At 39.7% G+C, this 12,438-nt stretch overlaps 1 protein-coding gene across 5 annotated transcripts in view; it reads right to left on the bottom strand.

Moving 5' to 3' along the window:
* Window positions 1-12,438, bottom strand: part of dagla (diacylglycerol lipase, alpha) — a 36,047-nt gene that overhangs the window by 22,643 nt on the left and 966 nt on the right. The window contains exons 1-2 of one of the 5 annotated variants that reach the window (XM_086106420.1): window positions 8,120-8,367; window positions 40-141 (exon numbers count right to left, since the gene is read on the bottom strand). In XM_086106420.1, coding sequence (XP_085962546.1) covers window positions 40-141; window positions 8,120-8,250 — 233 coding nt within the window. In that variant the 5' untranslated portion in view covers window positions 8,251-8,367. Of the gene's footprint in view, window positions 1-39; window positions 2,730-8,119; window positions 8,368-12,438 lie in introns of those variants that run through there. The other 4 variants (XM_086106421.1, XM_086106422.1, XM_086106423.1 and 1 more) reach the window with 4 other exon arrangements.

Genomic DNA, 12,438 nt, shown 5'->3' with positions numbered 1-12,438 from the left:
TATTTCAAGCCTTGAGTTCTATGACAGAAAGTGACTCACCAGATACAGTGTAACAAAAACAGAAAGAGGGCAGGTAGCACCAGGTCATCACTGCCGACTGACCAGCGCCTCCGAAACATCACCATGCCAGGCATCACTGCCCTGTGGGGGGGAAATAAATGTTTGCGGTCTTGCTTCTAAGGAAGGAAGGAGGAAAAAATAAATAAATCACTGTTGTTTGGGTACTTTTCGGCCACTCTTCGGGACCCAGAGTGTATTGTGACAAGCAATACTGAACTAAATTTCCATCATGGGGTCATTAATCATTACACTGCTCAACAGCAAATTTGAATCAGAGGTGGAATTATGTGTTTCTAAAAGCAATTTTGATTCTGATTTTAAAAAATATCTATTATATAGGATTTTTTTTGATCTTTTCATTTTTTGTTTCAAGTTTGACCTATGAAAGCTTCTGCAGTGTAGATTTTACCATGCGTTGTAATCAATAGGAAAAGCCTGATGTGCTAGAGAAAAACGGTTGGCAGATTCCGAATCAATAACCAATATTCATTTAGAAAACGTTCATGTCTGATTGAAAAAAAAATGATACATTAGCTGACCAGTAATACTATTTAAGTGGGTTTATGTTGCCCTGAGTTTGTTGAATGTGTGTCTTAATTGTCGCATTAATTTTAAGTTGCATTTTGTTAACGTAAAACCGCGACTGTGGCTAGCGTGCGAAACATTCACATCCAGTTGAGTTCATTTGAATGCTGTCTTGGCAACTAAGATAACATGACCACCTGGTGTCACACCAGTGCATGCGTGTGCCTTTCCTTCTCACACACGCACGCACGCACGCACGCACGCACAGATTGATTTTCACAATACCTGCAGCTGTAACAAAGTGCTTTACAGAACACCTAACACAAAATGACAATAACACAACAAAGTTCAAGATGGACTTTTGAGAAATATTCTACTAAAACAGGTTCTACGAAAGCGAACCTGTTTTGATATTAGAGGGTATCATGTAACATGTAAAAGATTCCTTAACATCATCCTGATCATTCACTTATTGAAAAGCATAGCAGATTTTATTGGAGTTGCCTCTGGGCTGAAACAAACTGAAATGGCAAAGCCACAAGAGGAGGAGGGAAGGAAGAGAGGAGCCACAGAGAGGCTGATGCAGGCCTTATGATGCACACACAGGCTGAGCTAGCCTTTATGGTGAGTGACTCCAGGATATCTGTTGAGAAATTTGCTTTGAGAAAAAAAACAACAAAAAACATCATGCCTATTTGTTTTACAATTAAATGAAAGGATGAGAAATGCCGAGCAAAAGACTTGGACTGATCGTTCCGTCTGTCGCAACGATTTTTCAGTTATTAAGAGAGTTCCAGCACCTGCTTTGTTCCAAAAGTAAATAGCACAGTCATCACAGTTTTTAAAAGTCTTCCTTGGCATGGTGCCATTAAAAATGAATAATACTAATTAAAATGCCAAGAGAATAGCTGCATCATTATCCGGTTAAAGGTGCTAATGTAAGCTGGCTTAAGTTGATCTTCACTGTAGCAAATATGCAGTGACATACAACTAATTTCAAAGGGTTACGTGAACTCATACTCATGAGGTGGTGAGGAATTGATGAGCTTGCCACTGGTCCGTGGCGTCCGGATGACTGTTAGCCATCAGCCACCATAATAAACAGTTAAAAGGATAGTAAACTTATTTTCGCAATTTTCAGCAGTCAAATAATTTGTCTGTAATGAATTTGATAACTTCATTATTTACGGTAATATACGGTATTTTGCAACTTACTGTCGACTGAAAATGACATTACTCAGGGCTCAGGTAATGACCAATCACAGCTCAGCTTGCAAACATCATCTCGGCACAATGTCTGGCCCGTGAATCATGACCTGTTTTGAAATGAAATTTTGGAATGTGTTTTAAAGATGAAGTGTGAATTAATTTCAGAAAATCACAAATGAAATATTTTTAGGTCACAAGTAAAATGAATTAAACAAAACACATTAAATAAAGCAAGGAAACAATCATTTCTATTTCGTAAATTTCACAACGTAGTTGTTTCCTGAAGTGAGATGCTGGCGAGCGACAACCCCAGAATTCTGACGTCACTTCAAAGACAACAATAATGGGGCTCAATATGGAATGTGTACAAAAGCCAGTCAGAAATCAATTCGGAAAGCGCTGTTTCAAATTTATCTGAGGGGATGCAAGTGTTTGAAGAGTTGGAGGAAGAGGTGGTTGTTGGCAAGATATATGTTGTACTATACATGTTCGAGCCAAATGCTCAGGATGCGGAAAATGTTGTTATGTGAAGTCATTTTGAATACTTAAAGTAATGTCACGAAAAATAAAGATAGATAGATATAATCTTGTTAATTGTGTTTGGCATTCACTGGTGGTCGCCATTGTCCTTGGCCTTTTTTAAACTGGTGGAAAAATTAAAGCATAATATGCCTTCTTCAAGGGGGGCCCAGTGGGCCAGTGGTTAGCGCGTCGACCTCACAGCTCAATTCCAGCTCCGGCCTCCCTGTGTGGAGTTTGCATGTTCTCCGGTTTCCTCCCACATTCCAAAAACATGCATGGCAGGCTGATTGAACACTCTAAATTGTCCCTCAATGTGAGTGTGAGAGCCGATGGTAGTTGGTCTCTGTGTGTCCTGCGATTGGCTGGCAACTGGTTCAGGGTGTCCCTCGCCTACTGCCCGACGACAGCTGGGATAGGCTCCAGCATACCCCGCGACCCTTGTGAGGATAAGCGGATCGGAAAATGAATGAATAAATGTTTTCTTCAAAAATGTTGATAATTCTACAGTATTAGCAAAATACCAACCATGGTGGTGGCATCATTAAACTTTGAGGTTGTTTCTTTTCCGCTGCAACTGGACGTTGGGGCTTTAATCAAGGTGGAGTCAGTCATTTTTGGGCACCTCAGGCATCTGCAAGGAAGCTATTTGGGAGCGCTTTTACAACTGAGAGTTGTATAAATATTTGCCGACAATGTAATGATACTAGCCCAAAGCATTCCCACTGATACATTCGTTGTCATATCGTGCGTGGGGACACGGAGCAGCTAGCGCAAGTGTGTCAAACTCATTTTTGCCACGAGCTACAGTATGTCGTAGTTATGGCTTCCTGTGGTGTGCCATGATGAATGTCACCTGTGAATGAGTGTGTCAAGCAGGAAAACAAATTGATAATTTATTAACATATCTGGAGTTCGGGGTTATTTTGGGACTGTCTGAATATATAAAAAAATAAAGTATACAGCAGCAACTACTGTGTAGACTTGGTGGACGCGACATGGCGCCTAAGTACTTGAATGGGAAGAAACAAATGCATTTATGTATTAGCAACACCACCTACTCAGCAGGGACGCGAAAAACAGAAAAATACCAGCATTTCTTCTCAGCAGATCTGGAAGCATCTAAATGCACATTCTTCCATTTATACTGTAGTAGATGTCAAATTGTGTATGATAAGACTCAAGTGACTGAGTGCCTTTTCTGATTGCTCGTAATGCTTTACCCTCATTCAAATTTTTTTGTTCAACAAATTACTGGAAGGATAATGATTTTGATCACAATAAAAACCACATTTGGGACATTTTTTAACACTTGAGAACAGTTGAAAACGTAAAACATTATCATTTATTTTTTTTCAACACACTACCGATATTTTTATTTATGTCTAGGACCGAACGTAAGAAAATCTTAGGGCACCAAAAGATTTGCTTATTATTCATAAGGCCTGTATCAGGCTATTTGAAGCTTTCTACACTTAACTGGAAGCCCATATATGATTATTTTTGCCTATGGCGCAACAGCGAACTAATGACGTAAGACGCCTGGCGCCCACAAGACAGTAAATTTGTAATAAAGAGAGAAGAACATATTGTGGAGCCTTACATCCTCTATCCAAAGTCCGATCATAAACTTGAAGTGGACAAAGCACCGCAGTGACCGTGAAGACGTTTACAGGAGGTTTCCGATTGGAAAGAAAAAAGGTCAAATGAATGACATTTGGTGTTCAATTTTGTAGGTGTACGTGTCTTGGCAAACATTCAATACTAAAAGTCCTCTTTCTGGTGAAACAAATGCATTAATGCATAATTAATCAATGATAATATTATGTCTTCATTTGGGAAGTGGTTTGATTTATTTACAGCTCTTCTCCCTAACGCCTCTGAGAAATCGGTGTGTGCTTCCATCTGCAGCGGAGGCACGGGGAAGGCTCACTCAATCTTACACATGTAAGACCAATCGTTTTCTTAGATTGGGCGGACCTGGTGCTGAGAGAGCAGGCACGAGCAGGAATGCTCATGCATGCATAAATGGGGGAAAACTCCACTTTGGGGGGGAGGGAGGTTGGTGAGGAATTAGCATTTTAACACGGTGAAGAGCTCAAAAAAGATGATTTTGCATGATACAGGACATTTAAGCCTTTGGTGGAGTATAAAATCTCATTGAATATTTAACGTTTTGACATCGGAACAACTACAATGAAAGATGGAAGCCTTGTGATTTGCTGTGGTGTTGCAGCATGGTGATTTGATGGACCATCAGTGCAATTAAGTAAAATAGCAAAGTGACTCCACGCCCCCTTATTCTTCTTCATATATATGTCAGCTTTGACAGAATAGATAGACAGCCCACATTATTGAGATATTTGCAGCTATTAACATCTACAGTCAAACCTCGGTTTTCGAACATCTCTGTTCTCGACCAAAAATGTCGAGGTTTTTATGCCTCGGATGACGACCGAATTTCGGTTCTCGAACAAACTGAGCGCATTTGAATGTGTCACTTGACTCCTCTCGCCTTCCTTACACGAGGAAGTGACGCTTCCTCATGTAGCGTTCCATTGTACACAGATGTGTTCAATAAAGATTTTTTTTTTTTAAAGAGCGTGGTTTCGGTTTTCAAACAAATCAGTTTTCGAACAGCCTTCTGGAACAGATTATGGTCGAAAACCGAGGTATGACTGTATTGCATTTTGTCAATACATTTATTAGTGAATATTTCTCATTGATTGATTTGCTGCGTTGAGAGCATAACACGGGCCATCATTGTACATGTTATTTTCTTCCATATCTTAATGAGAAAACCTGGAGGTTTTCTTCCATACCAGAGGACCAGACAGACTTCATTAAAAAAAAACCCCCACCTAAACTACCAGATACCCAACAGAATAACGGCCTGAGATACTGAGACCCAGACTTAATTCAATTACTATGTAACCAGTCAGTCAAGATGATTAATGGGGCTTCAAAAAGCCAATAAATATTGAGTAGTCAGACAAACGGCAAATACATAAAACTCAAAGACAGGTAGAGGGCAGAACACTCCTACAACCATAGCCTACGGGAATAACATAAAAAACACACACACACACACACACAATGAAAGCTGAGTTGAACTCGTCAAAAGGAGAGATGGCATGACAGGTTTCTCGCACTGACACTGCACATGTTCGATGGGGTGAGTGTCTGACATGGGGGAGAGGAGTATTTGGCGATGTGCAATTGACCAGCTTGGAAACATGGCCTCGGGGAGTGAAAATGAAAATTATGCTTTTACGTCATCTTTTTTACGGCTGCTTGCTTTGTTTTCTTTGGTCTGGGCTGCCGAAGGACAAATAGTCGCTCCCCATGGCGTAATGTTCTTGCCCCATCCACGGTCATTGTGGTAATGAAGCATGAGGTGAGCAAGCATTGGGACCACCCTCTCACCACCACCACCACAAACTCAACATTTTTTTACCAGAGTGTTACCAGTGCATGTCAAGTGTTCGAATTTCGAAAAACTTCTGAATGTTTTGGCAGAGCAGGTTATTGTGTGCTTTGTACATTAATTGGGCGATTTTAAAGTCAACCAGGTCATAAAATTTCATCGTATTTAATTTGATAAATAACGGAACCCACAAATCCACTATTTATCAAATTAAATACGATGAAATTTTATGACCTGGTTGACTTTAAAATCGCCCAATTAATGTACAAAGCACACAATAACCTGCTCTGCCAAAACATTCAGAAGTTTTTCGAAATTCGAGAAAGCAGCTATGATTTAAGAGGTACCAACTTATTCAAAAAACTCAAAACAAGAACAAACATCAAGCAAAGAAGTGTATCTATCAAAGGTGTTAATCTGTGGAATAATCTCGAAACGGACCTGAAAATGAGTAAATCGCTTGCTGAGTTCAAAAACAAATTCAAAAAAATAGTACAAACAACCTACATCAATCAGAGTTAAAATGATACATTCTAAACATTAAATATAATGATAAATCAGAACTAAGTTGATAAATAGAGAAAGGTATATAAATATCCATTATGAATACAAGAGAAAATTGACACAAGAGTGTCAGGGTGTGGAAGTATATAATCCCGATACAAACCAAAAGTTGTAAAAATATCACGGTTAAGGGTAAAGTATGAGCCTTAATGGAGACTTCTTTCTTCTTACTTTTTTCTTTTCTGATTGATATAAAAATGATTTATTAGATACAATCACATAACGGGGTAGGACTAGATAAGTTTTTTACTTCTTCCTACTCCCTTGAACATAATAACTGTGTTGTATGAAGATTGATTTCTTTCTTTTTTTATCTACCTTATTTTCTGTCAAATTATTACTGTATATATGTTTTATGTTCAATAAACAAACAAACAAAGTGTGACATTTTAGTCTTTATCCCTAACTCAAAGTGACTTCTTACACTTTCTGCCAGAATAATTTTAAAGACAAATCTAATAAACCGCAGTTTTAATTAAAACCTGTGTGTGAGTATAACCACCAGAATGGTCCATTCTGTGGTCTAAAGAACGTTGCTGTATGTAGGACTATCATTTCTTGGTATTATTTCTTTAATCACATACTGTAATTGTAAAAGACATTAGAGGATATGTAATGCAAAACTGACCAGAATAGGTTGACATAATACGATAATCACATGCTGTTAGATTAATCGGTTTTTCATATGGCTCTGAAATTAATCTTTAGCTCTCAGCAGGGCACAAAATATCAACATCCTGCTGAAAGGACCTCAAGTAATATATTTGTAACAAACTAACTGCACAGTCGATTCAACCTGCTACAACTGTGACAGCTCCCCATAAAAGACACACTACTCTAATCTCATCACAGTCAATGGAACTACACAAGCATGGAGAGGCTCTGGTCCATTACTAATTATATTTTTCTTCAGAGGAGAACTATTCAGCTCTGACCTCTGGGGGGGGGGGGGGGCGCAGAAGACTAATATTTATAGTGTATGTCTCAAGAAAGCTCAGAGCATTTAGGTAAGCAAGGGCCTTCACATCTGCCATTCTGTGACTTTTGGCTCATTTCTGCTATTGGTGATTTGGCTGTAAGAATTTGACCAGAGGTTGCCTGGTTCAAATCCTGTTCTAGGCCAAAGCGACGGAGTGATTGTGAGCCGAGAGATGCCAGTCTAATTCAGAAGCCTTGTCATTTGTGCCTTTTAGCAGGACACAAAAAAAGCACACGACCACAACACTGTTACTTGCACATTTTATTCGTTGTTTGTGGTAAGGGAACTTTCATTAGCAAAGACCCTCTTGAGAAATAATTGTGTTTCTTTACTGTACCTGAACCAAAGCTGCTTTTGCACGGGTTACGTCATGCTAAACTTGTACCCTGAAATGAAAAAAATAATCTTATACCTGACATACATTGACTTTCTGTGCAGCAATGCTGCCTTGGTTAGAATCATCTGAGTCGTGGAGAATCAAAAGGGCATGCGTACATTTTGTGAAAAGACGTACACATCCCTGCACGTGATCAGTGCCTTTGTGCAATGCGGTGTATGGCCGCGTGCCAGGCCCTGACCCCTACCACCTGACCCAACAAAAATGACAGGGCTCCCAGTCTGTCTTTATAGCTTTTTCTTTCACATGTACGTTGAAACAAACAGCAAAAGCAAGGGTGTGTGTTACTTCCCTGTTCAAGTAAGTAATTGTGGACATCTATTAAAAGGTTACAGTTGTTCAATAGTAAGGTCCGCAATTTAAATCATCAAAATTCAAACTTATCACAATATCAAACGTAACAGCCATGTCTGATATAAGCCATAAGATGTCAACATACCAGTACAGCCCAGTTGACAAACAGTAGGTTGATCTGGGATGACTTGCAGCTGGTGTTCCTCCCCTCCCCTGTGACTTCGCAATAAGCCAAGCTATAGCACAAAAGCCTCCTCGGCTCTTACTCTCTATCATTTCTCCTCTCTCAATTGCTCAAGTAACCGAGGCAAAAGAAAACATTTTGTTTGTCTTGCAAACAGATGCACTCTTAAGAGACCGTACGAACTGGTTGGACAACAAACAGGCGAAAAACCTTATCGGTAACTGGGGGAAGATAAATGCCAGGTCCACCTGATGAATGACGTCGCTACTGTTTCACAAACACAAATAATGTGAGAAGACTGCAGGCTTTCCTTGCTTTTTCTGCATAGAATAATAACATTCTGATTTTAAATTTTGACCAAACAGTAGATACAAATAAACTAAGTTTGTTCTTTCTTTGTGTTTGACTTGGGCTTGAGTCAGTTAGAACACGAAAGTTGTCTGGAAAAAAAAAAGCATTAAAAAATACAAATTAGGGAAAAAAAGATGGTAATAGTAAATTGTAGAAAATGTGATGATGCAAAGACGTTGAGAGCGAGTAGTACAGAGCCCAATTGGGACTTTTTATTTTTACAAGCGCTTTTATTTATTTATTTTTACAATTTATGTGATAAGCCAAACTAAAGAAGAAAAAAAAAAGAACAGCAACACGAGTAGTTTTGCTCGGTATTTTATTATTTTTCCTTTTTTTAAACCTGTCGACGAATCACTGATGGTGTAGTGGTACACTTGCCTGCCTGCCTTATGTGCAAGCAACGTGGGATCAGTTCCCACTCAGTGACAGTGTGGATGTGGGTGTGAATGATTGTTCGTTTCTATATGTGCCCTGTGACTGACTGGCAACCAGTTCAAGGTGTAGTGCACCTTTTTGCCCAAAGTCAGCTGGGAAAGGCTCTAGCACCCTCCCACGACCTGTTCAAGATCAGCGGTCTTCTGAAAATGGATGGATGGATGGATGGATAGATGGATGGCTTTACCTACCAACAACCACAGAGAAGGTGACACATATATTTAAAAAAAAAAAGAGTAATTCAAACTGTCATCTGTATATTGCTTCATTCTATTTCAGAATTGATCAACATATTCAGATGAAATACAGTTGAAAGAGGCGTGAGCCTTGTTTTTATCATTCAGCGATATAACATTGAATATTAGATGTACGAATACTAATATAAAAGAGACTCTGGCACACAGTCACATCTCCGTGCGTGCCCTGACGGTGTAGAGAATGTCGAGCTCGAGTGGCGAGGTTGCACTGAATTGGCATGACGGGTCACAATGCAGTTCCAATTTCAATCTCCTGCATGTTCACTTTCATCTCAGGTTGGGTGAGAATGACACCGCTTTAAGAGTCCCTTCAGCTTTCGTCACATTCACATCCACTTCTCGCTGTTTCTAATCAGCCTGTCTCTCCACAACCCATCACAAGACAGCAGCACGCTGTCCATCCAAAGGAAACCCTCCCTTCTCCAGTCCTCCCTCCCGTTCTTCACTTGTCCCTGTCCTAATGCTCTCTCCTTCTCCTTCCTACCCACACACTCATTCACTATTCATATTTTAGAGGACATTTGTGAGCATGGAAACAAGTGAGTGCATCGGCACCATTTTCGGCACAGAGGAAACCTACATTTTCTCCTCTCGCCTTGCTCTTCCTTATCTAACAAAGCCAGATTTTGGTTTTGGTTTACCACTGCTCATCTTTTTTTAGACTGAAAGCCATGTGCCACTCACTCCTACTCTCCCTCTGCCTCTTTCTCCATCTTTTTCTCCCACCGCCACCCACTCAATCCTTTTCACCTCCTTCCTCTCCATTTTCTCGTGTTTCAGGCGATGCATTAGTGTTTGCATGTGCCTGCTTGTGTATACGGATGCTTGCCAGTGCTGGAGTGCAAACGTGAACCGCCAACCTGTCTGTAGCGGCCAACCACAAACCATGTGAAATCATGTGTATCTGGTCAGATACTGAAAATGTGCCGACACAAGGACTGCAGACATGGACTTTTATGCATTGAACATAATCAACAAACATAACATGTAATATAACTTCATTTAAAAGGAGCTAATTGTGACTTGGCTCCAAAACCACATGACTTTCTGCAAGGCCCATTGGGCAGGGTGGGGTCGCACACTTGCAACTCACATCCACAGAATGACACTGTACCACAGCTCGTACCATAGAGCTGTAGTCATCTGACATGGTATGACTCGCACTGTGAACTATGACAATGTTCTCACCTTTTATGCATGGTAATGCAAACAGATCCTTAAGAGATACTAACCACTTAATTGAACCAGTGGATCCACAATTGAAAAACAAACATTAGCCCCAATGAGTTTAATGTAATTTTCCATCGTGTTAACCAATCAAGAAACTCTCAGTGCAGCCAGTAGATGACCGATCATTTATCCATCATTGTAACAACAGGAGTAGCTCTCACTGTGCGGTTATCTAATTGAGAAAAATCTACCGGTACATTTCCTTCCCCCCAATAAAAGACAATAAAACTTAAGTTAAGGGACCAACATAGCATGATGTTAATAACAGCGCTGTCACGTATTTGCGGGTATTTAAAATCCTTTAGTGGACTAAACCACTTATCAATGACAAATGTCAAGGGTTTTCAGGAAGATTAAGTTGTTGCTTCCCTTTGCGTACCAACACAAATATTAAACTGTTGTAAATCTTCGGATTGACCAACGAATCTGCGAGATCTGCAATAAATCCTCCCTCTCTCTTCCTGAATTACTTTGTATACATCTGTTGCGTTCCTGTCAAAATAGCAAAACAAAACAGCATGAATGTGATATTTCATGAAGAAAATATACAAATACACCATGAGAACAAACCGAATGCCGCTGTTTTTACTTTTTTGCACCCTTTTCATTGGAGTACCAGCCACAGTGGCACAACCTACATGGTAGAGCTTCACTCAATGCAGTCTGAAAGAGTTCTCTCTTTAGGGGCACTTGTCATGTTTAAAAGGAACCTTGATATTCATACTTGAATGGTCTTGCAATGAAAACTAACCAGAAAATCCATTTACAGGTTAATGGATAGTATACATGTACTCCTTTTCAAAAGTCAGCAAGATGGAGCAAAGCGAAGAGTTGCATCAGGGTATCAAAATAAAGAGTTAGTGACTTTCTTAAATATGCACCGTTTTTCCAAACAGAGACATATTTGTCGAGTCACCCTGGAGATGGTCACTTTCCTCAAGGGTTGAAGACTGTGGTTCCAGCATTGAACAAAGTGTACACACACTATTCAGACCTAAATGGCAGGGGAATAGCTTGCGAGCATCACTCTGCTAAAGAATTGACACTTTGCTTCTTCATGTGTTTAAAGTATATACAGTATCTGAAATGGTCAACTTACAATGGAAAATTTGAATCCTGCCATTCTTCTCATCTGATGTTGGAAACTATCCTCCTGGAGGGGTATTTTTAAATGACAAAGTGGTTCATTGTGTTGTACATATCAGAGTTTGTATAAATACAAACGGTTTGAGTTTGTGCATGTAACATTTAAGTGTGTTTCATGCACATCTAATTATAAAAGATTCTTGAGAGACACAAATACAAAACTGTGAATTTGTGCCCATTAGAAAATTAATAAGTAAATGAACAATCAATCTCTCAAAGTTCTTTCATGAATTACTGTGCACTGTGATACACTAAAACCAGGGGGGTTTCAAACATGTGTCCGGTGGGCCAATTAAGGCACAAGGCATGCAATTTTGTGGCCTCACTCCTACTTGACAAAGTTTAGTGATCGTGTAGGCTGCATAATTTAGCAAATACACCATTTTGCTGAGTCATTGTGCGAATCGGTTCCCTGGGCAGCATGTACAGTATTTTAGCACTTACTGTATGGACCATAGCTGAGGCTTATGACAACTTCTGATGATTTTGTCAAAAGGTTAGCCAATGAAAATTGAATATGTTAGACACTTGGTTGAAATGTGATTCCGAAGTGACACTATGAGGACGGAAAATATTTCCATTGAGCCAGCCCCAGTCATGTTTTTCTCAAAACCTGCCGAGAAGGGAAAGGTTGACATAGGCAAGAGAAGCTCTTAGGAGCCGGTTTATTTTCTGAACTATTATTGATAGATTGAAAAGGTTGGATCTGTATCCTTTTTTTATTTTTATTTTTGTCAAGTATTTGATGCAGTCCAGCCGACCCCAGGTTTCGTGAGTTTAAGTCCCCTTCTATCAACAAATGAGTGACCCGTTAGTGGAGTGATCATTGAGATAGGTGTCATTCTCCAGGCCATGTTA

Source organism: Hippocampus guttulatus, chromosome 3 (genome assembly GCF_054856545.1).
Source record: "Hippocampus guttulatus isolate MCC_2025c chromosome 3, RoL_Hgut_1.0, whole genome shotgun sequence".
Classification (NCBI taxonomy): Eukaryota; Metazoa; Chordata; class Actinopteri; order Syngnathiformes; family Syngnathidae; genus Hippocampus; species Hippocampus guttulatus.
The sequence above is the reverse complement of the archived record's forward strand: the minus strand, read 5'-3'. Positions and strand labels throughout refer to the sequence as shown.